This window comes from Camelus bactrianus, chromosome 7, assembly GCF_048773025.1.
Source record: "Camelus bactrianus isolate YW-2024 breed Bactrian camel chromosome 7, ASM4877302v1, whole genome shotgun sequence".
Taxonomy (NCBI): domain Eukaryota; kingdom Metazoa; phylum Chordata; class Mammalia; order Artiodactyla; family Camelidae; genus Camelus; species Camelus bactrianus.
Window position 1 is genome coordinate 42,650,205 of NC_133545.1, and position 25,217 is coordinate 42,675,421.

The following is a 25,217-nucleotide window of genomic DNA, read 5'->3' on the forward strand; positions in this document are numbered from 1 at the left end:
CATCCTTCATCAGGTAGCTCCTGAGATGCTTGGGAAGAGAAATTTAATTTTGGAGTTCCAAGGAACCAGGTTATTTTTCTGTTTCTTCCCTTCCTCTCTTAGACTTCATGAGAGGGAGGTTTGTTGTATTTGAATGCCCTTTTCATTTCACTTTAAAAACAATCAGTACGTTTCCGTAAGTCTCCTACCTGGAGTCTCAGGTGCCAGATAAGAAGAAATACCCACCCAAGAGTGGCAAGTGCTTGAAAACGGCAACATTTATCAGAGTACTAGCACTAGTGCAGTTGGAGCCCAAATGCCAGTATCACAGTTAAGCTGCTGGACACAGTGTACATGTTCCTTGATACAACAGCCGCTGCCTTTCCTCACTTTTGTTTCTGTGGTGTGAAAACAGTGAGCTTGTGGTTGAGAAAACATTTGCAGTTTTTTAAATGCTGCAAATGGTAATAGGAATATGCAGGTCTCTTTTGCTCTGGGACCACCTGTGTGTCATGATACTTGTAACCACAAGATGTCAGTGTGGTATCAGCCCTGGTGGGTATCAGGATGAAAACCGCTGCCCTGGGTTTTTAAGTCAGAAGAGAAAGACGCAGTCAAGGAGGCTGGCTCGCTGCTGCGGTGTGAGTCCACATGCTGCCTTTCCCCTTAGTTTTCCCTGTGCCGTTTTCCATTGATTCACACCTCATCTGGAGGCTTTTCTGAGTTCTCCCTCTAAATGTAAATACTTCCCTAACTCCTACTTATGCACAGATAACCTCTGGAATCCCCCCTATTTTGGTGTTATCTCAGCACTTTAAAAAAATTGCAAAAGGATGTAAGTAATAACATAGTTTCATCTCTTTCTAAGGAGGGTTTTTAAGTAGTTCAGGATAGGGGGACAATGGTATCTCTAGTATTAGTACTGTTAGGATTTTTTGTTTGTTTTGTTTTTGGTGAAAGCTTAACCTTGAGAGAAGAAAGTAGGAGCTTATATTAACTGAGCAAGGTAAGCAAGAGAAGAGGAAATTGTGCTCAGGAAAGAACACAGATGTGCAGAGGCCCTGGTTTGCACATAACTTTCGTAGATAGGAGGTATGTTATGGCCATCTTTCTGATAAAGAAGGATGAAATAGCCTTCCCGTGGTCAGTGAGCCTAGTACACTAGTGGCAGAGCCTGGATTTAGACCTGGGTCTGTTTGTCCCCAGAGCCTGTGCCTACCCAAAGACTGGCAATATTACTTAAAAAAATTTTTTTGTTGTTGAGGTATAGTTCATATACAATATTATAGAAGTTTCAGGTATACAACATAGTCATTCACATTTTTAAAGATTATAGTCCATTCATAGTTATTATTGGCAATGTTACTCTTGTTCGACTGTATCATAAAAAAAAAATGAGAAGCCTAAAGAATCCGTACCCACACTGGTCAGCAGATATCTGTTGAGTTCTGACTACATGGAAGATACCATGTTGTAAATAACACAAAGATCTAATACATGTATTCTCTACCCTCAATAAGCAAAACAAAGTTAAGGAAAGGGACAGGAAAAGACGTGGGCATAGATCAATAGAAAACGATCAGAGGGCAGCGGCATTTCCCGGGAATGAGGGAGGGCAGGGCTCTGGTCCAGGACTAGTTCCACAGCCCTTCTGTGGGCTCTTTATTATATCAGCCTGAAATAAATCTGCTAAATGAAAAGAGTGTTCCTAAGGTTGCCTCTACCTTGACAGTCTGTGGTTCTAAGATGGAATATGAGAAGGGGGGCTAATCCAAGCTGCCAGAGGTTGCCACGCATGCATGCCTTTGTAACCCAGACGCGGTAAGATTACACTTAATCCTCTCTTTAGGTGGTCTGGTCCAAGGAGGACAGGTGAAAGCAAGATGGGAGGCATAGCCTGGTATGGCAGGGCTGTTTCCAGTTTCCTGGTCCATGGCTCAGACATGGAGGAGAACAGATTTGAAGCTTCTGAAAAGATTTCATTGGGGAAATAGCAGAGCGCTTCTGGCGTATAACTTCAGCAGTCCTGTGTCAGTGTGAAGAACTTGGCGAGGGTAAACAGAGGAGCCACAGGGATGACTGGACATTTGAAAAATAAGACCTGAGAGGCGAGGTTAGAGAAACAGGGGTTATGTAACCTGGGGCTCCTCGGAGGTGACTTTGGCAGGCTTCTGCGAGAACAGGGCTCTCAGTATCTCGGTACAGAGGGCAGTGACTGACCGTTTGTCCATATTGAGTAAGAACAGGCTCCAGCTGAGCCACAAGGAAAGATTCTAGATTTGATAGGTGAAAAAGTTTTCCCCAGGCAGCAGTTATGAAACACAAAACTCTATCATGGAGAGAAGTTTGTAGAATTTTCTTCTTTTTTCTGTGTTTAAAAGAAAAAAGGATACAGTAGAAACTTTTAATAATTTTGGTGCTGGAGGACAGGCTTAATCTGACATTATAGAATATGTTGTATCCAGCTTCTCCTGTAAGTACTTGGTTTGAGGGGGACATGAGTGGCCCGGGAAATAGCAGGTTTCATGTAACAGTGAATCAAATTAGTTATAATAATGGGAGAGGATGACCATGTAATTTTTCTTTGAATCTTCAATACTTTGGAGAGGGAAATGAGGTGCTATTAATAAATCCTGCCACAGTAGGCATAAAATGACATTGTCCCGACAAACTGGGACAGGTGATTACCCTGATTCTGGGATTATCTTGTTAGAGTACTCTTCTGAAAATAAAATCTCTTGTTCTCTCCTGCCTTGGCTTCCCATTGTATGAAGAATAAAACCCACACCCCCTACAGTGGCTCACAAGGGCCTGTGAGAGCTAGATCCTGTCCCCTCCCAGCCTCATCCCTGCACTCCCTCCCCACTCCCAGACTTGCCTCTGCAGTCCTGTCCCTCTCTCAGCCTTACCCCTGTACTCATTTACCCCTCCTAGCCTCATCTCTGCACTCCCGCCCCCTCCCAGCCTTACCCCTGCACTCCTGTGCCCCTCCCAGACTCACCTCTGCACTCCCACCCCCTCCTAGCTTCATTCCTGCACTCCCACCCCCTCCCAGCCTCATCCCTGCACTACCCTAGTTCCTTGAGCACCTGCAGCACCATCTCCCTCTCCAGGAGCCTCACTCTCACTGTCCCAGCCACACCCCTGTCCTTCCCATTGCCCGGCTGGCTCCTTTCATCCTTTACATCTTGGCTGGGATGTCACCCTCTCAGAAAGGCCCTCCCTGACCTCCTTGCTGGGATTCTCCTTTTCATCTCCCTGCTTGTTCCCTTCAAAGAAATGGTCACAGATTGAAATTATTTCCTGTTGACTTATCTTTGGCCATCTTCTTCACTGAAATGTGCGCACATCTTGAGGGCCTGAATCTCATCTGGTTAATTCAGTGGTGTCTCGTCAGTGCTGCACTTGTTGCCCAGGAGCCAGGGGTGAGATACGTGTCTAAGTTTCTAAAATAGGAATCACCTGCATTATATAAATTCTTTCATTCAACACACTTGATTAAACATCTATTGGGTGTACAATCCTGGGCTCAAAGAAGCCTGAAACAGCCCCTGTCCTTCTTGAATGTAGGGTATCTGGCTGTAGAGGTAACACAGAAACACTAACCAGGTGAAATAATGGTCTATGCTGTGTGTGCTGGTTAAGGGACCAGAACTGTCTCCCAGCCTCCCTTTCCCTGTTCTTCCCCCATTTTCTTCCCGATATAGTGTACATAGTAGTATGTATTCGCTTATTTTCTTATTGACCTTTTCCTGTTCCAGAATGTAAAGTCCCCAACAGAAGGGATTTTTCTGTTTTTTGTTCACTGCTCTATGTCTAGTGCCTAGAGTGGTACCTGGCACGTAGTAGGTGTTCAGTGAATACTTGTGGAGTGAAAGAATGAATGAGGTAAAAATCAGAGAACCACTGGGCTGCACTTAGGACTTAATGGGCCCTTTGGGGATGGGTTGGATTTGACCCCACTGAAGGGTGGAGGGGAAGGGAACAGCCCAGAATGAGATGATGGCAGAGGTATGGGCAAGGAAGAACCAGGTAGGGACACACTGTGGGTCTAGAACACAGCTAGTAAGCTCACAGTTTTACTTCTTTAGCTCCCAAACAATGTCCCCTTGGCCCCCCTGCCCTCATCTTCACTCATTAGGTCTGGGTGAGACCCAAGGCAGAGATATCGGGAGAAGGCTGGCTGCCACACACATTCCTTGGTACCGGCGTTCCAGCAGCCGAGCGAAAATAGCCGTCCTCGGGACCACGTGTGCGGTCATGAACGTCCCACTCTTCCACGGATTAGAGTCTAGTTTATGGGTTGTCTAGGCCTCTTAGCCCCTGTTTCCTGCGTTCCCATTCTAGCAGGTCCACCACCTGTTTTTAACTCCTTTGTAGGTTGGACAGTGTAAGAAATCAGTGTGTTAGTTTCTCTGACTTCAGGAGCTCTGGGCTGGCACTGGAATCATCTCAGTTAGAGAGGGCACTGGAGCAAGGGGAGTGAGTGGGCTTTACCTCTGACTAAACACAGTCCAGTCTGAAGCAAAGAAGAGACATGGGGCAGTACCCATGTGGCTTGGCCTGAAGACACAGGTGGCCCTCACTCAGTCTGTCCCAGTGCCTTGAAATTCCACTATTCAGTTCCCTCCTGTGGAAGGAGGCTCTTCTTTGTCCTTGTTAAAATGCCTCTGCTCCTTGGAACATCCGAAGGCCGCTTGCAGCTCACATGTAAAGGGGTCTAGCTGGGTTTAAGGTTCCGTGGGAATGGGAGTATGATGTCATGTGGAAGGTTCTCTGGTGGATGTGATGGGAGAAACAGAGACTGGAGCCTGGAGAGGAGATGAGACCAAGTTCATGTCCTTCACAGTTGTCCTCCAGGGATCATCCTGAGGTGGGGGAAGGTGTCCCTCCATGGTGACAGAGCCAAAGGTCCAAGGAGGCTCAGACAAAAAGGATCTGTGGCAACTGTTGGATGAGGGTGTGTTTCAGGCCTATTTCCAGCAAAGCATCCTTATCAAAACGAATACCAGTCCCTTTTTGGGTGGCGGTGGGGGTGCGAAATGTGTATATATGTGTATTGTTTTCATAGTTACAAATTATATTCTAAATTATGAAATACTTCAAAAATATTTTAAGCATCGCAGAAAGTAATGCAACAGACATCAGTGTATCTACCACCTTGCTTTAACAGATGTCTCAGAGTAACAGTTCCTTAATTTTTTTTAATATTTTATTTTAGAATAGTTTTACAATTACAGGTAAATTACAGACAGTACGGAGTTAGATATCCCCACACCCAGTTTTCCCTGTTATTAGCATCTCACATTAGTATAGTATCTGTCAACAATTACAAACCAAATTGATAATTAAAGTTCATACTTTATTCAGATCTTCTTAGTTTTTACCGAATGTCCTTTTTCTGTTCCAGGTTCCCATCCAGGGTAAGTACACATTACGTTTGGCCACTGTGTCATTCCATAGAGTCATTAGGTCACTGTGGCTGTATGTTCAGCTTTAGAATTTTGGTGTAGGGGTTTCTTCCACCTTTATGCCACTCTTTCCCTCATAACAGGTCTTTTTCAGAGCCACAATTTCCTGTTTACTTCTCCTCCAGAAACTCCTTGCAGATTAACTGTTTCATAACCCAGAAGTATTCAGTTTTCTGACACCCAGATTTATCACTCCTGGCTAGAATCCAGAGGACTGACAACTAGCTCTGGAGAGAATAGCCCTGCCCAGATCACTGTCACGATTCCATTTGTGCCGCTGTTCAGTGGCTTGTGTGATTGGAGGGCAGTGGGAAGGGCCAACAAGAATTCCCTCCTTCCCATTTCTGGGAACCAGTAACCACTACACTCGTGGGAAAACCTGATGTGCTGGGCATTTTCCTTACTCCTTACCTTTGTCTCTTAAGAAAAAAATCTCTTAACTGAGAGCAGTTGAAGAAAGCACGTATTTTTTTTCCCTAAGTAATTCTAGTACAGCATTTGGGTGGCTGTTAGAAGCTTGGATTTGGGTGGCTATTAGGAGCTTGGATTTTAAACTACTGTATTTTTAGAGCTGTAGAATCTAGTACTTGAGTTGATTTAACAAGCAGCCATGGGTTTGTTTTCTGGCCCAAGTCTGCCACTGGTGCACTGGGAAAATTTGGTCTTGGGCCTACTTCTAGGAAAATGTTCTGTAATTTTTACTCAGACCTTGATGCAGGCTATTGTTCTTGCTGGCCACGCCTTAATTCTGAATGGTTGTGAGCACATGATGGATGATTCAGATACTTAAGCCATGAAAATTAAAGAGCCCCAGTGGAGCTGAGAGTACAGAGGGGTGGTTTCCTTGGCCCTGGTCTGCGGGAAGCAATCCTTCCCTGTGATATTCCCCACAATATTACTGTCCTGCAGCCCCAGTTGTCATGTGTTACTATGTGTCACTGAATCTAAGATGACTAGGCAGCTTTGGTGGTTTTTAGTGCAGTGGTTCTGGAAGCATTTGCATCACCTGGGAACCTGTTAGAAATGCATATTCTTGGGGGTGGGGCCCAGCGGTCGGAGTTGTAACAGGCCCTTCCCTTGATTCGGATGCATATCCAGCTTGAAGAGCACTGTTAATGTATATCCCATGCTGAATGCCCCTCCTATCTTTACCCCGCTTTCTTCTCCAATCATTGGACAACATTTTTTGTTGATTCAATTAATTTTTAGTGAGCAGGCGCTGTGCTGGGTGCCAGGGTGGGGCTGAGTTGGGGAGTCAGGGGTGAACGGTCACAGTGCGTATCCTCCTGGCGCTGCATCAGCAGTGGTTCTCGTATTGGCTTATTAGAATCACCTGAGGAGACTTTACAGCCCCAGGTGCCTTCGCTTAGTGGGTCTTTCGTCCCAGAGCAATTAAATCAGCATTGCTGGGGCAGTACCCAGGTGTAAACTAGTTTATAAAGCTCCTGGGGAGAACTGTGGCCTGATGGGAGACAACGCCGGCCGGGCCGTTTCAGAGCCGCGAGGTGAGTGTGCAGATGGGGGTAACTAGAGGGTGCACTGGGAGCAGATGGGGGGGGTCACCTTGCCCGGGCTGGGGTTGGGGGTAATAAAGGAAGGGACATATCTGCAAAGTTTTTCTCAAAGTTGTATTTAAAAGAAGGTAAAAACATGGTTTAAAGAGGGATCCACATGTGATGTCAAACCAAGCCATAGAGGAGAATCTCAGGAGGCTTGCTCTCTCCTACAGTGCCTGTATTTCATGCTCCCTGCGTGCACCTTAGCTCTCAGTGGCAGTGGACAGCAGATGGCCCTCAGGGGCCACACCTGGAGTGGAGGGCATGTCCCCTGGTCCGTGTTCCTTCATTAGAAATGCCTCTTCGGCTTTGTCCTAGGACTGCTTAGCCACCTTGAGCTCTCAGTGCTCCCCTGTCTGTTTCCCAGAAGCAGCAGCTCAGGAGTAAAACCCACACCCTTCACAGGTCTTCAGTGACCATCCTGTCAACAACAAATTTTCTTCCCAAGAATTTTTATCTTACTTTCTTTCCATGCTTTAAGAGATTTTTTTTTTTTTGAGAAGTAAAGGAGATGTTTATGTAATAAATAGTTCCTTATTCATGTGGCTCCCCACTTTTGATTCAGAAGGTCAGGTGGGGAGATTTAATGTGAAATATTAGCTGTCTTTGCCAATTGCTGTACCCTGTTACCATGCTGTAAGCCAGAAATAGAAGCGACCTGTTTTCAATGACAGATCAAAATTTAGTGCTATGTTGATGGTCCAGAATGAAGATTTTTGACACAGCAAATGAAATTCATACCAGTGCATTTCTGGTTGTGATTTAGCTGACCAAGTAGTTCAGTTATAATTATATTATTTTTACTCCTGGAGATCATTACTCTGAATGAAAAATGCTTCGGTGTCCAGACTATTAAGATGTAGGATGGTGAACATTATTTAAAACAAAATTATTATTATTTTTTCTTTCTGGACTGTTAAACAGCTTTATGAGCATGTGGAGGCTAGAATATGGTTGTTAGCATTTAAAATTAAATGAAAACATGGCAATTTTTTTTTTGGTGTAAAAAATACAAACTTGACTGTCAGTTACTGTATGCTGCCTTCTGTGACCCATCTTTTCTGGTCCCTTAAGCCCCTTATAATGTAATGGGGAGACACGTCTGGTAAATATACAGTAGACATAAATCTGAGGATATGAATATTATAAAAGGGCATTGAAGAGAAGGGCTGTGGGGAACAGGCCAGGGTGGGGGTTGTTTATCATTTTATATGCCAGACAATGCTCTTAGGGATTGAAATATCTTTGAAATAGTTAAGTGTGGGTTTGATCTGATCTCTGGATCACTCTGTTGTTTTCCATTGGCGAATATTTCCCTGGGCTCTGATTACCAAGGTGTTAGAAGAACTTAAAATGTCCTCTCACCCTTGGCTTTAAAAGGCTGAGTGTTTGTAAGGGACAAAGATGATGTAAACATCCAGCAAACCGAATAGTGTTCTCACTATGATACCTCCCTCCCTGCCTTTCATATAGAAAATAGAGGCTGATGTTTGTTGCATTTAGAAACCCTTGAGTGAATAAACATTTTCAAGAGACCAAGTATGAGACGAATGCTGTCTCATCTTTATTGCACTTTTTCATGCAGTACAATGATGAAATAATTCTGTTGGGCAATGCATTTTAGAACTCAAAAGTTTAAACCAAGACTTCGTTAGGAGTCCTTGGACTATTCTGAAATGTAAACTTCCAAGAGACTGTAATTGAATAGATTAACCTATATTTATGGAACAGAGAAATCGCTCAGTGATTGTCTTCTTTTCTCTTCTCTAAGGATCTTTCTTAAACTCTGCAGGTCTCTTGTCTGTTGACTTGATTAATGAATATTTTGCCCACTGAAATTGGCCATTAATTATTTCCTTGGGTTGCAGCAGTAATTACATCTTTCAAGTAAAGTCTAATTAGCATAATAAGCAGAAAATACCCTGCCAGGTGATGTGGGATTGCAGGGAGCTAGTTAGTTACCACCAGAGATAGCCAGTTTAATGTGGTGAGCTGCCATTGTCTGGAGCTGGCTCCCAGCAGTTCTATTTAGAAGAAATAGACTAGGTCACCCCAGAGTAGGAATTTAGATGAAGTAGCTCTGTAGACCCAGTTAGAAAATACTGCCTCCTGGCATATAATTGTGATGTCATTTGATAACTAAGAATCCTATTACCTTTCACTCATTTATTGATGCTTTCAGTGATCACAGTTACTTGCCAGCCTCTGTGCTAAGTGCTGGGGACAAAGAGAAACAGGGTGCTAGCTTTGGAGAAGCTGAGTCTGTTGGGAACATAATCACTTTAAAGTGTAGTTCATCCTTTTAATAGACGTGTGTACTAAAGCAAATTCTACCAAGTAGGTTCCTGGAGTGCTTTGGAGGGGAGGTACCCTTCACAGTGGGCTTGGAAGATGAATCTGAGCATGGCTATGGAGGAGTCAGGAGGAGGTGTTCTCAGCTGGGGAAACAGCCTATGTTGCAATGGCTCATCAGCAGAATACTCTCTTTTCACCCTCTGATTTCCTACTGGTGCTTTTCATTGGCTAAACCTGGCTGGAAAGCCTGAGTAAACTAACTCGGGGCACAGAACGGGGCAGAGGAGGGCAGGCAGTGGATCTGGAGAGGCAAACAGGGTCATCAGAATAATATGGCATGTGAACACGGTATGTGCAGAGAATGAGGAAAAAGTTAGGAGCTGCATGAAGAGAATTAAGGAAGATGAAATTGGAGCCAAATTGTAAATGATCCTCTATATTTTACCTAAGTCTTTTATCATATAAACAATAAAGAGTCTTGTGTGGGGTCGGCTTAATGCATGATGTTATTGATTTGTAATTTAGCAAGAGGTACATTTTTGAAAAATCACCATTTGGGACTCATTAGTGGGTCATAAACTCAATTTAATAAGTTGTCCCAACAATTTTAAAAATGAAATAATATCTGCATTGCATATAGTGAAGTTGAGTAACGTTTTGTGAAACCTCTGTATATTTCTGTGGGGGAGGTGTACTGGTTACAATTTAAAATATATACTGTACTGTGGAAATGTTGAACATGTGGAGCTGGCTAGAGTGTGGAGGTGGATGGCCACAAGAAGAGGACAGACAGTGTGGCTGTAGACAGTCAGCAAATAACATATATGTGTATTTTAAAAGTATATGTTATCTCTGCATTCCTTTTTAAAGCCATTCATTTTTTTAATATCTATATTATATTGAATCCATGGCTAAAGTATTAAACCTCATCTCCAGTAAGCTAAGAAAATCCATTAGCCTCTCTTCCATTTTCTGAAACTCAGCTGATAGTAATGTTTACCAAATCCCAAAAGTCTCTGGGAAATCCGATGTCTTGTGATGACTTTGATGATGCCTGTTTTACTTAAGCATTATGGAGAGTTTTGCATTTGGTTTGAATGTGTGATAAATCAGTTAAATGTGTTTTGGTTTATAAATTGAAAGGCTTTCCTTTTATCTGTAAAGCAAGTTAATTGATCACGGTGTTTCTAGTTAGTCAGAATGGCTTAAAAAACTCAGCTGACAACTAGCCAAAGAGTTTTCTGTCTCCACTGAAAAGACTTGTGACTCTTTGGAAGCGCAATTAGAGAACTTTCTGATGAAGTTCCTTACTCTTCCTGGAGAAAAGTAATGCCGGTGCATACACAGTCTCAAAGTATCCGGTATGGCAAAGGAAGATGAAATCTAACTCCGGTTACTGTTTTAGTGTAAAGTTTAAGCCTTCTCTTCACACAATATTTGTTTGAGAGACTAACAAGTAAATAATGTGGCTGCATTGTGTTGTTTCTGTTGAAGAGAGAACTCCATGGCCACCTTAGTTTGGTAGCTGGAGGTGGGGCCTTAGAGTTTAGACTGGGGTTGCTTGATTAAAAGGTCCAGTGCTTCCCAAGCATTCCAGTGCTTCCATCATGAAGCAGTTTTTCAGTGAGGAAAAAAAAAATCAAGAAAAGGCCACTTGCCAGTTTAATTTGAGAGCACTGATACTGAACAGTGTAATAGAACTAGGTGGTGGTCAGGGTCAAATAGCATGCCCTTGGATCTGAGGCCTTATCTCCAAACTGTGCGATCTAGACCTTTTCTGAGCCTTATATTTTCCCCTGGGAAAGGGATGAAGGAGGTATCTCCCCTGCGGGGTTTTCACGAGGACCGCAGAGAGAAAGCAGCTCATTCTGGATGGACTCATCATAGGTTCTCAGTAACGGTAATCTTGTCTTTGTTATCAATTATCATTGCTACTAAAGAACAATTGATTGGTCACAAAAGTAGTCAGACAGTGTAAACACTAAATGCTTTCAGACCTGACGACCTATAATAATAATAATGGCTACAGTTTATTATTTACCATGTATCAGCCACTGTGTTCTATATGGCTTGTCTCTTTTAATCCTCATAATAACCTCATAATGTGTAAGAACTATGAATCACTGTCTTCCATATCAGAAAACCAAGACTTAGGCTGAGGAACATTCTTAAGTCACATAGTAAGTAGCAGACCGTGCCATGACTCTTCTATTGCCAGTCTAAAGAACTTAAAGCCTTGGGGGGAAAAAAAGAAAGCAACAGAAAGTCTAGAGTTGCTTCCCAGAAGTTCTTCCACAGACGCCAAGAATGTCGGGAGCCATCTGCCAGGTGCCAGGGCCTTCCCAGACGCCCAAATTCACACCATCAGCGAGATTGATCTGAGGACAGCCTAGCATGTGCCCCTCCTCATTAGCAAGTAGAATGAATGCACAGCCCGCCCAGAATGGGGAGGAATGAATCCCCAACAACTGCATAACCTTTGTGACCCATGAGCCTGCACGCCCTGTTCCTGGCTGCGATCTGGGCATGGGGACAGCGTGAGTGATCCCAGAGCCCACCAGGCAGAGTTCTGAGGATCCGCCCTCCACCCCAGTGAACTGTAACTGACATGTGCCCTTACATTTGATGGCTCTTAGGCAGAACACTCGGGTCACTCTCTGTCCAGATGTTCAGCTGTTTCTCTGTGTGCCTTTTCTTCCTTTCTTTTCTTTTTAAAGCAATGATTCGGCTTCCCTGGGAGATGCGAAGTAATGAGTGATTCCTTTTGCCAAATCCTTAACTGACTTCCAAAATGCAAAACAAGTGTGCTTGATTATGACCCGATTTCTAACTAAGGTGAATAATAACAGCAAAGAAATCCACACTGGTTGGGGCCAATCTGAATTACAGAATATTCTGAGCTGTAAAATACTTCAAGTGATGCAGTCTTATCATTTTAGGAACATACTGTGAAGAAAATCAATGACCAAAAAAGGGGGAGGGAGAGTTCCCAGTAAGAGGTCTTGTCAGAATGCCCTTATTGAATAGATGAAAATTGCTTGTGATTCTAAGATCATTCATGTTTGGTTGTTTGTGATTTGCTTTTAAAAATACACGAAGGCACTAACAGTCTACAGAATCTTTAAGCTTAGGACTTTCTCTACAGAAAGAAAAAGGTTGGGACAGGATTGGGGTGGCCAAGACCCGAGCCTCAAGTGAAGTCTAAATTTAAAGGTTTTACTGGATGTTGGATTTATTAATAAGACTTTAAAATTACTTTCAATAATTCATTTCCAGTTTTACGGTTGTCTCTTTATTCTGGAGAAATATGCAAACAGGTTTAAAGACATTCCCAACCGGATCTTCAGCCCTTTCCTGGTTGCATGTTAGAATCTTTGGAGATGGGTCTTGGGCATCAGAATTTTGTAAATCTACCTGGGTGACATTAATGAGCAGTTCTGGCAGAGAACCATTGGTCTCTAGGTACTTGATGGTATAGAGATGGCTGAAACCAAATGAGACAAACATGCTTATAGGACCCATTGTCTTAGGTCTTTGGACTCAGCACTAAGGTTTCTTCTCGTCTTGAAAAGATGTATTCCAACAGGCTCACCTCTGTTTATCCCTGTGCCATTTCTCTAGAGTCCTTCCAGGTACCTAAATCACAAAACATACACAAGCAGGGAGTGATTTCTATTCTTGAGCAGAAAATCCAGTATTTTTTACACTAGATTGTTTTTACTAAAGATCAGTGTAAGTCAAATCCTCCAGAGTCTGGTCTATTTGAGAACAAGGACCTTTGGTGGGGGGTGGGGGTGGGGTGCTGTGGATGAGAGGCCTTCATTGCCTAGCATGCAATACTTGACATAGATATTTGGCCTCCTGTAAATATCAGTTATTAATGTTAATTATTTTAATCTTGATTTTGTGTTTTCCTAATTGGGGCTTACTTCCTTATCAACTTTTTCTCCTCTAGAATCCAAGTTTGCCCTAAATTTATACTTTGGTCAAGGGAAAGGGAAAGAGATTTCTTTTGGTGAAGATGGGAGAGATGTCACAGTGCATGCAGGTTTCAGGTGAATGCAATTCATGGTGTCAGAGCTACCCTTTAAAGAAGAAAAAGTTTTGGGCAGGTGGGGGTGGAATGGGTTGCAGGGGAAAGAGAAAACAAATGGGAACAGATCTACATTAATAAATATTCAGACTGAGTCCCACTCTTATGTCAGTGTTTGTAGGTGGTGTTATTACATATAGTAGTGGGTGATGGAAGTTGTGCACACTTTCATTTTTCACTCTAATTGCTTGCCTGAAAAGATCCTGACAGCTTCAAAGGTTGCTTCTCGTTGCATTTTTCATAACTCAGAAGTAATATGCATGGGCAATTTGCTTCATTATTGCCCACTAATAACCAATTCTAGGGAAAGTCCTAAAGCTACCAAAGGAGCCATAATTTGACATGATGGTTTCCTCCTCCTCTTTCTCCCACTCTTTAACTATCCCAGTTTAAAAGTGAGCCACAGATGCTGTGGTGATGTGGGTGTGATTTTACTCTGATTTTCCTTCCATGAGCTGATAAGTTAAATTCTTAAAGAGAGCATTTTTAAAACCTAGGAAAACAAGACAAGATATAAAATGTTTCATAGTTCAGATTAGAACTTTGAGTCCAACAAAATAAATCAGCTTTCCAGTTGTTTTGTATTTCTGGTTAAGATTTGATTTGGCTTCATGTAACTGAAAAATCCTCACATAGCAATGGCTTAAGTGAGGGAGTTTATTTCTCACTTTCAAGAAGTCTGAAGATGGTCAGTCCTAGAGTGGTGTGGGGCTTATGGGATCAGGAATGCAGATCCCTCTTGTGTTCCTCAGCCATGTATGACTTCTGTTCCCAGGATTATCTCCTACCCAGAGTGGATGCAGGACCTTCTGGCGTTCTTCCAGCCAGCAGAAGGGAAAAATACCAGAAAGAAAGGCACATGACTTTAAGGGGGCTTCCCAGAAGCCTTACATCCTATTGGCCAGGCCTTAGTCACAGGGCTGCACTGGCTCAAGGAATGCTGGGAAATGTAGTCTTTATACTGGACAGCCATATTTCTAAGCATTATGGAGGAAGAAGGGGAAAATGACTATTGGGTGGTAGCCAGCAATCTCACTACATTATATGTATGATGAGTTCTTAGATTTTCTCTGCATCATGATACCACTGGTAATAAAATGGAGATAATTTATAGCAGTGCAGAGTTTAATTTCAAAACATTTTATGAACTAAAGAACCAAGTAGTAACTACACTGAACACATTGCTTATTTGATTCTCATTTCAGTCCTCACGAAAAAATGCTATCCTTATCAACATTTTACAGATGAGAAAACTAAGACTTAGAGAGGTTCTACAGCTAGTATCGCATGGAGGCAGTTTGACTTGTATGGAGTTGCATTATTCTTCTTCTTAATACCAAGAAGTGGGAGCAGGGATTCCAATGAGAAGGTAACAACAACAGTGAGCCTTAGAGACTCAGATATGAAATCATTTAAAACACTCAACTTGGGGACACTTTTGACTCAGTTCTCTTTTTATCCCAATCTTTTATATTCACTCCCTTGTGAAATTTTCCAAATAGTTGGTTTCAAATGCGACACAACCTGCTTTTCTTTAGCCCTGCTGGAATTCTGCTAGGCCTCCTAGGTCCTCAGTCAGTGCTTCCTGATGAATTGGCTGAGCTTTATGATAACCAAGCGTTGACTCAGGGTAGTCGGGCTTTGGCTGTATATCATTGTTTTGTTGAGGGGGACCCGGTCTGATTCCAGTGCCTGCTGGAATGCGCAGCATTACGATGGGATTCTTCAGCGCTTCCCGTCCCTATCTGTGTCTTGAGTCCGTTATCTCTCCTTCCTTTGAGGCCCAGACTTCTTGGTTCTGCAAAATGTCTTCCCACACATCAGAAGCAGAACTCCTTTTCTTGCCTGTCAGACCCTTTTCACTTTGTTATTTCCTTACTTTTAGTAATGAGGCACTCAGTTCTGTAACACAAGGAAAATCATGTATTTCCATCTCTGCTTTCACCAAATCTTGTATTTCTGTATTCCAGTTTCTCCCCCATTCTCCACACCACCACCAGTTATTTTTCCAAAACATGGACCATATCAGTTTGTTCTTTCTGAGGCTCTCCGTCATTGACAGAATTAAATCTGAACTCCTGGAGAACATTTTGAACCTTCCAGCTTGTGGGCCCATGAAATATTTTCTTTCTGGAAGTTTCTCTGATTCTCCCAGAGAGCCATGTTGTTTCTCCAGCAGTGAGTATAGTTCTCTGGGTTGGCACATATCACAGTCTGTCTTGGATTATTGTTAACTGTGAATTGTGTTGTCTTTCTTGCTCAGTCATGAATCCACTGACAGAATTTCCCTTGTGCAACTAGCTCATGGCAAGAATTTGAATATCTTTCTTGAAATGAATTCAGTTTCTGAGTCTCCATGAAGAAAGTCAGAACTCTTAAGTCATAACAACCTCTTATATCTCTTGTAGCCTCCTAACCAGCCTTTTGGCCTCTTGGTTTAGACCACAGAAAATAACAGAAATTATCATCTAGAAGCAATCTAGGAGCAATAGCGCCATTCTCATAATACTCATAGAGCTCTAAAGCAGGGTTTCTCCACCCCTGCATTTTGTTGACATTAAACTGTTGACATTTTAGGCAGGTAATTCTTTGTTGGGATGTGGGGGTGGGGGTTGCTGTCCTGTATGTGCATTGTAGAATGTTTAGTAGCATCCCTGGCCTCTACCCGCTGCTAGATGCCAGTAGCATCCTCCCCCGAATTATCTCCAGACATTGTCAAATGCCCCGTGGGGAGGGTGGTGGGGGAGGCAAAATTGCCCAGAGTTCAGAACCACTGTTCTAAAGTATCTCTATAAGTATTTTATAACTAATGAATATTGACTCTTCAGCTCTGCTACCTTTCCATAATGCCCACGCACAGGCTTCTCACCTGTGCTTTCTGCTTCAAACTTCACGCCATTTTTAGATCCCCTAATCTCACCTATGAACGACTCCCTATTTCTAACCCCTTTCCTTCAAAACCCAGCTCAGTTCCTGTTCATCAGTAAATCCTTCCCAGATTAGCCCTTTCTGTCCGCTCCCCCCACAACCATTATTCTGAATTTTGCATCATTTTGTAGCCCTCTGCACATCTATGCTTACTGGTATATATATTTTTATGTAAGTATCTGTATATACTAGACAGTCACTATGCATGAGTCTGTGTTTCTCTCCTGTCTGTCACTGCATAAGCATACCTGACAGCCATGATGGGCTCTGGCAGTCTCTATTGTCCCAAGTAACAGGGTGAGAGTTTGCATGGGTAAATAACACCCTGTCACTGCTACAGAGTATGGACAGATAGTGTCAGACATATAAGACAACACATCTTATACTTAAGGAAAATAGGTACCACTCTCAAGTGGTCATGAGTGACCCTAGGAGTCTGATGGGTTGGTAAAGAGTTAGAAAGCATCCTCCTCAGAACTGTCTCTTTCTTATAACTTTAACCCTCTGGCCATGCCGGAAACTGGAAATGCTGCATAATGCTGTGTTTGTTTATAAATGAGCCTCCTAGGGCGTTGTCCAAATGGCTCCTAGTTGAATAATGTTTATCCATTCACTTGTGGAGGAAAACTCAGGCTACAAATGGGAACATGAATGCTTTTTAATAGATGGTGTTATTGTACTGCACAGCATCCCCAACTTTTAGATATTTAACTCATAAAGTTTACAGCAACACTTAACTGCATCTGGATTTCACATTGAATTTGGAAAGGCAAGAATCTCACTGTAATTTGCACTGACTGCCCTGTAATGGAAATTACGGCTTGGGAAAAGTTTCAAATGACGTGTCTATAAACGAAGGAAAAGTTGATCCATTCAAAGGCTGGTTCTGTGCAATTGTAGGGTTTTGTTTTTGTTTTTGTTTTTTTTTTTTCATTTTTATTTTTGAAAGGACCGTTGCCAGCAAGAAATATTTATTTCAGCAGCTGAAGTAAACTAGCTGTGAATTAAAAGCTGGTCTTTGTAAATTGTTGGTTCATCAAAATTCAGTCCTAAAAGTGGAATGAAAGTCACAACAGAACTCTGCTGGCCTTTTAAGAAAGCTCTAAAGATTGTATGGAGGCCAATGTTACAACTGGATGGTAGCAATGAATTGACTTCAGAGGATGAGCAGCCTTTTTAATGGTCAGAGTGGTGGGCTAATGGGCCTCAGGATGCAGGGCTTCTGGTCCTCACCCTGCTGTTAACTTGATTTGTGTAAATAGGCATGTCACTTAACTTTCCAAGCCTCAATTTGTCTGCTCCTTTGCTCTTGTCTCCCTGTCTCCTGCCATTTGTTTGTTTTGGTATCTCCCATTCATGTTCAAGACTTTCCCTCACATGCCTAATGATCGTTCTTTGACTGTTCTTGGTTCCCATTTAAGACTGAGGCAATAAAAAGCTGATGGGAGTCTCTGGATGGAGGCATGGATAAAGCTTGTTGACCATGGACTTCTCTGCGGGGAGATTGTTTAATCAGGGAACCGCCAGATGTCGGCATGTGGCAATCTCATCCCTGTGCCCACTTCACTTAATCAGAGAGGAATCCTCCTGACTGGCTGCCACTTGGGACCAGTAGAGTAGGTGTATTTCCGCTCGAATCCCCTTGTTTTCAGCGCTGTGTTCTCCCCACTGCCCCTCTACTTCCGCTGTGCTTGGTCTCCTGGCTCAGTGTCTGTAGATAACCAATCTTTTAAACAATTCTTTTCTTTTCAGCCCTGAATCTTCCCTTCCCTTGCTGTTTGCAGTACCTGGCACCTCTAAGTCCAGGGCTTCTCAGGGCTTCTACAGGGGGTCCACCTCCTGGCATGTGCGTCTCCCCGCTGCAGGCACTTAAGGCTGTAGCTTCCTCTACTGTCTAGGTCACTTGTCACTCCTGGATGGGTTTTCCATCTTCCAAAACCCTGGTTGAAATCACTTGTCTGCTGACATCTCCCGTTTCTTTTTTCTATCCCTGTTTTTGTTGTTGTTTTTTTTTTAATTATTCCTCTGTTTCTACCTTAGTAGGGCTATGGCAGGTGAAGGAAACAAATGCCCTTGATCATCTGCCATGTTTGACCAAAAGGTTTCCATTCTCTCATCACAGAATTAGTGTATCCATTTAATAATTGCTGTGCATCTCCTACATGCCTGGCACTGAGCTGAGTGCTGGAGGGATGAAAGAAGTTGAGATGGTTGAGAAGCATGGAAAGGGGAAAAGATATACCCAGAGTTGGCCTCTGCAGTGACCCAAGTGCTGGGTGGTGCTGGGAATGAGGTGGTGCAGAGAAAGGAGGAGGGATGAACATACTCAGCCAGGGATGCTGCGGAAGGCTCTGCTGGGTAAACTAAAACTCTGTAGCTTTATGAGTTCCAACTGTTGCAGGGCGGAAAACTGAGAACACACTGTGCCCATTAATTACTACCAAGTGAGTCCAAAGAAAAGTGGGGTTTCCATCCAAGAGCTTCTATAGCACTCATCTGGCTGGGTGGGCCTTTGCCTCCCCAAGGTCTTCCAGGGCTGTAAGTCGCCCACTGCCTGCCCACCCACATCGTCTCCAGCCTCCCACTGTTGCCCTACACACTAAGCCTGGTGTTTGGAGGATATAGAATTTGAAGAAGGCCTCAAGGGGGCTTGATACCATATTCCCTCCTCACTGCTGCCCTCCCACCCCCTCCTGCAGATAGCTCATTGCGGATAGAGGTCTCATTAGTCCAGTTGATCAGTAGTATGGCTGCTTTCCGATTTTGTTAAATTGAAACTAATTCCAGGTATATAAAATCCTAGCAATGTAGACTAGTTAAAGCATAGCCAAAGCCTATAAGCTCATCAGTTAGCCTCAGTTAACCCAGAAAACAACCTTGATAAGAGTTTTCACGCAAGCTTGAAGATAGCACTATGAAAGACTCAACGTAGATTCCCAAATCCAGAGACTTGGTTGCCATTGGTTCCCAATACCAGAGGCAGCAGAGCTGATGAACACAGGCCTCCCTGATCGAACAAGATGTGTTGTTTGCCCTTCTTTGATTATATTTAACTCTAGTTCCTACTGAAAAGGGTTTGAAGTCTGTCCTTTCCTATTTCTGCCATCTGCCTGGCTTTCCTCCTTCACTACTTGAGAAGTAATGGGAGCTGGTGCTGCGACATTGAGCCCTTTGCCACTTAATTGAATCTATAAAACCCAGGTCAGTAGGACCATGTGAGCTGCAGAAAGCTCCCACTTTGTGTGTCTAGTCCTTACTGTAGAGCTGTGCGTGCAAGCTGTTACCCCGAAATGAGAATGGTGGAAGAGGTACATTGCCGTCTGCTTGGGAGCACGCTGTGTTTGAGAAACTTTGAAGTAAGTTGATAGGTTTTTATTGCTTGGGTATTTTAAAATACCCGTTAAGATTTGAATTCTCTTAGCCTTCAGTCAGCTTGAAATCTGTGAGTGTGCAGGGGGTGATATGAGACAGAAAACAGCCGTCTCTCTGCTTTTTTTTCGCTGTGCCCTGCCCTACTGAGAAAGTTTGGGTTTATCTTACTGTCACTTCTTTGTGATATAAAAGTGGCAGAGTGTTGTTATATGGGCTGTAGATAGCTGCATACTGGGAGTGCTCACTTTCTTGCCACTTGCCAGTTGAAGGAACATCACGTGGCTATTAAAAATGCAAGTGTTTCTATCCCACAGACCTTATCCTGGGTTGGATATTATCTATAGGCAGTAGTAGCTAGTGTTCTGGCTTCACATTTTTTTTTCTATTGAAATATAGCTGATTTACAAGGTTGCATTAGTTTCTAGTGTGCAGAATAATGATTCAGTTATACATATACATATATATTCTTTTTCATTATGGGTTATTACAGGATATTGAATATAGTTCCCTGTGCTCTACAGTAGGACCTTGTTGTTTATCTATTTTATATATAGTAGTTTGTGCCATAAAAAAGAATGAAATAATACCATTTTTCAGGTTCACGTTGTTATCAGTGCCGTAAACAAGCCAGAGAAATATCTGGGGGAGATTGTGTGCTGTGACCATTGCAATTCATAGCACATTTCTTATTGTAGCAACTTATGCAAAAAAAAGTGGTGTGGCCCATGGTATAAGGAATTTCTTTTTATTGTAGTCAGTCATCTCCAACGCATACCGTCTCCAGGTCACTCTGATTATGGCCTTCAGTCTCCGTCATCCTGAGGTGAAAACCCTAGTCTGTCACTCTAATCCTTTCATGTAGAGAGTTTTTAACATCAGTTACTTTTCCGCCAGGAGGGGAGGAATCATGAAGGCAGCTGTTATACTTATACTGAATGTAAAGGGCTCAGCAGCGTAATTAAATCCATAAAGTGGTGAGCCACGATCCCCGCACACCAGTCAGCCAGGAGGCGAGTGGTGGTGCTCATGTTTACGAGTGACCAGCAGCTGATGCTTTGCACCCAGTAGCACTTGTGCAGGCTTCTCCTGGTTTGTGGACACCAAGTGCCTAATTTCGTTTTAAGAATGCAAAGCTTTAATAGATGTTCTAAAGGTCGCCCAAGGATACATATAATGTGAAAAAGATGTTTCAGGCCTGGTGGACGTCTGTCTGGAAGTTCAACTTTCTTGTCCTTACTGGAGTCCGCCTTCTAGAAAAACAGGAGAATCCTCCCTGAGGAGCTTCCGTGTGGTGTTTACAGAGAGAGTGGCATTTAGAAGCTTCTGGGAGCCCATTTCACCACTCATAATTTGAGAATATGTGAGCATGAGTCAGGCATAGGTTATGGAAGGTGGTGGAACAAAGTGAGAAAGCAGTATTTCAAAGCCTTGCAAATAGAATGCAAACATTCTTAATTCTTTGTGAAACAAGATTTAAAGATGCAGTTCATGTGAATGTCAGTGGCCAACACCATTTATTTGCATGGACGTCAGAGAACTGTAGAATTTTATATAATATGCTTTCTTCCCCTTCCCCAAAGAGGTACTGGAGTGTGAAGAAGAGAATAATGCAAATGTGTGTCTGTGTGTAGGTGTACAAGAACACACATGCATGTGCGCTAATAAAAATAAATAAGTCAAGGTAGCTTAGAGAGGTTGTATTTCAAATATTTTAGAAATTATACAATTTGGAAACAAAGCTTTAGAAGATGGTTTGTGGGAATACTGTTAGACTAAACTTTGGTTACAGGAATACAGGCGACAGTGGAAAACATAAAAATGTTTATTGGGCTCTGAACTCTCTTCCCCTTTATCCACACATTTTAGACTCAAAGCAGTGCTCTTTTCTTTCAAAATAATATACCTGATATAATCATGCACCAGATGTCTCTGTGAAGAGATGCATTTCAGTAATCAGGTTCAGGTCCCTGTCTCAGAAGCCAAGTGTCTCGGTCATCAGTGCCTAAACTTGAGGTGAAACTGTTTTGTGAGTGCTTGAGAAATCTTCCAGACATTTGCAGTCATTGCCATGTTCTTTCTTGTCTTCCTCTTTTTTATTTTCATTTTCGTGGGTTTTGTCTCTAATCTCTTGTTTCTTACCTCGTTAAAGCGCCTGCAAAGACCTTGCAGGATTGGTCTGTCAGTCACCATTTGCACACATGGCCCACTCAGCATCCCAGTGGACGCTTCTGGGGATAGAACACCTCTCCCCAGTGAGCCTTGTTCTACTGACTCCTCTCCGGGGGACACAAAGCATTCCTCTCAGCAGCATGGATATACTTTGGGGCTCCGGCAAACTTAGATGAGTGTGAGCAAAGGTTGTGTTTTAAAACTAGTTCCCTTGAAGAGTGGTTTCCGTGTATTTAGAGAACTGTGGGTTGTATCTGTAGGCCAGTGATCTGTCTCAGTTGCCTATGTAATCATTGTAGGAGGGAGAGGAAACGCTGAGTTACTGATGTATTCTCACTGGCTCTGCCAAAACCTTGAGACCCGACTTGATGGAGCCATTCAGAGAACCTTTGTCTCTTGTTTCAGAATTTGGCTTTCATGGACTTGCGATGGCAAAGACCCAGGAAGCGGGATTTCTGAATAGTATGTCCCTGAAATTCTTGGCATAGGAAAAACAATAAAGGGAACATGAGATTTTTAACTTTAACACCAAGAATAAAATTGCCACTACTGTCCGGTTTTAGTCTAGGGATGGAAAGCATTGCAAATTGATTTTTATGCTGTCATTTTTACTCCCCCGTGATCTGTGCCACTGTGTCTGCACCCCCTCCCCCCTCGCCTGTGAAGGCACTGTGGAGTCAGCATGTGCGTCTTACATCTACCACGTGCAGTGAGCATTTCCCGTACAAAGGTGCTTGAAACAACATCTGTCATTACATCAAAGAAGGTGTTATTGCCAAGTGCAGCTGGAAGAGTTCTAATAATGAGATAGTTTTAAACGCGGCTGTAATGAAAAGAAATCGGTGTGAAATGTCTGAACCTTTCTCTAAGAAAACAAAAACGTGTTCAGTTTCTTTTCTTTATAGTCTTACTGTAGGAACATCGTTTTTGCATATATTTACCACAATTGTTTCTCTATGTAAGAGGTTTGAGAAAACATTTCTACTTGTGAAAAGTGCATTTTTGGTGCTGTGTTGGAGATGCACCATTAGGGAAGGTTGCTATGGTGTTAAATTCTCTCTCTTAAAGGGGGAAAAAAAACCCTCTGATGAATGTGGTGTTTGTGGATTCTGCACCAGCATGAGAATTTCTGATTGAGAGTCTAGAAAATACATTCATTATACAATTAAAAAGGAGAAGCGTTGCTCTCCAGAATGTGAATCCAAACCCAGAAAAGCGTTCAGTGAATAAGAACAATACTCAGTAGATTTTCAAATTGATGGAGTTTTCCAATAGCAACTAATTTGTTCCAGCATTGACGTGAGCATAATTAACAGAGACTTTCTTTCTTAGGCCGATTAACCACCAAAAACCATGCCAACATTGTAACTGTAAGCAGTGAAAACCAATATTTATGAGGGGGATTGTGCAAGAGTTTGTGTGACAGATGGACATTTTATCACTGTTGATGTTTGGAATTCTCTTGAAAAGTAATGCAATATCTTGTTATTTATGAATGAATGAACAAATGATTGTGCTTTGCTGACAGAGTTTTCTTTAAAAAGAGGTATACTAAATTAATCTTTTTCTCTCTTTAGCCTCTGTTATTTTAGGTTAGGTAGCCTCGTATATTCTGATGCAAAAGCTGAAAAATCATAATTGTGTTTTTATTTCAGATACAGATCCACGTGTTTTAGAAAAACAAGAATTACAGCAGCCAACCTATGTTGCCCTCAGTTACATTAATAGGTAAGCCATTTTCAGAATTTATAGCAACCTCGTATCTGCCGCATGTTTATTTTTGAAATGTGTCTTTTTAACAGGGTAGAAAAAATGTTTTCAGTCTTAAAATATTTACAGGAGATTATTTAAAGTCAACCTCTATATGGAATTTTCTTGTTTCTCTGTTGGGAAGAGGAAGGGTTGTAGTTCTCTGTTCATATGGTTGAAAACATGACTGATTTATAAGCTCATTCTGGAAGTATTTTGTATGCAGAGTTAGAGTATACTCTTCTGACTTCATAGGGCAGTTTGGGAGATTAATGGATTTATTTTCGAATGAAACTTTTAAACCCTGGGGTGAAGAGGTGCTTTATGAATTCAGAACATTGTTGAAATATCAGCATATATCAGGATATATAGCAAATTGAAATAATTTAATATCAGAGTTACTTAGTAGCAGCTCATCTTTTGGTAAACATTCTCAGCAACTGACCCCTTCTGTATAGAACAACATGCATTTTTACTGAAACTAAATGTGTGAGCACAACTTTAGAGAACAGTTAGAACTTGATATATCGGGTCTAAAAGAGGACTTGGTGTTACAGCCAACTCAAATAATTAGAGAGACAGGGATTTTTGAAGAGAACCTTAAATCAACTTATGTTAAGAAAACACATCCTCCCCCTACCCCCACCCCCAAAGAGAAAAAGGCAAAGGAAAAGTAAAACTAGTTTTTAATGGGAATGAAAAATTCTCTGCTCGTAATTCAGTGCATGAATTTCTATTGACTGTCGCGTTTTTATATAAGGCGAAGAGTGTTTTTAGTTTCTTGGTACCAGACCTGAGGTTCAGGGTCTGACTTGGAAAGCTAGGGATGAATTAAATCTGTACTGTTTCATTTTAATGCCTTTTTAGAAAATTTACTTAAATGTTGTCTGGGCAGGGCTTTGAATTGGAGTCGCTGTGCTCAGTTCTAAGTTCTTTTATGAAGCAAGTTTTTGAAAGGATTCATTAACGTAAACATCTATTTGCACATCTCCTTTGGGTTTCCTACTTATCAGCCTTTCCTGGAAGTTAGATAAAATATCTGCAGTTTTTTATTACCCATAATTTTTGAGAAGTTTTACGAGAACACCTTCGAAATCACATTAGATACAAATAAAGATGTATGTACTTATCTGAATTTCTCACAAAACCTGTGTTGTTTCCAGAGATTAGTATAGGTTTTGAAAAGTCTATATATTAGAATTATGTGGATGTAATGTATGTTAATTAGCCTACTAATATTGAATAGGATAGTCTTATAGATTAATTGTGGTATTGAATAGGACACTTTTTAGTAGTGTGGCTATTGTGTTTAGGGTAAAATATGTTACCTGTGTATATGCAAATTCATGTACCACTCCTTCTTATCCTAATGAGTCTGAGATTTTTCACATTCATTCTTCCTGTTTATATTATCAGCCATGTTGGCAGCAGGAATCTACTAATTACACAGGCATTATACTCACTAAAGAAATACTCTGTCAGGTGTGATTGGGGACTCCAGTCGGAGAATTCAGACAAGGGCCACAGACCAAAAAACCACCAGAGAACTTGAATCGAGTGTGATAGTTTAGCATAAACTGTGCTTAGGATGTGCTCGAATCCTAG

General features: G+C 42.1%; 1 protein-coding gene across 1 annotated transcript in view; it reads left to right on the forward strand.

The window, feature by feature from the left end:
• JAZF1 (JAZF zinc finger 1) overlaps window positions 1–25,217 on the forward strand; it is a 299,755-nt gene that overhangs the window by 145,935 nt on the left and 128,603 nt on the right. The window contains exon 2 of the mRNA XM_074367315.1: window positions 23,519–23,591. Coding sequence (XP_074223416.1) covers window positions 23,519–23,591 — 73 coding nt within the window. The remainder of the gene's footprint in view (window positions 1–23,518; window positions 23,592–25,217) is intronic.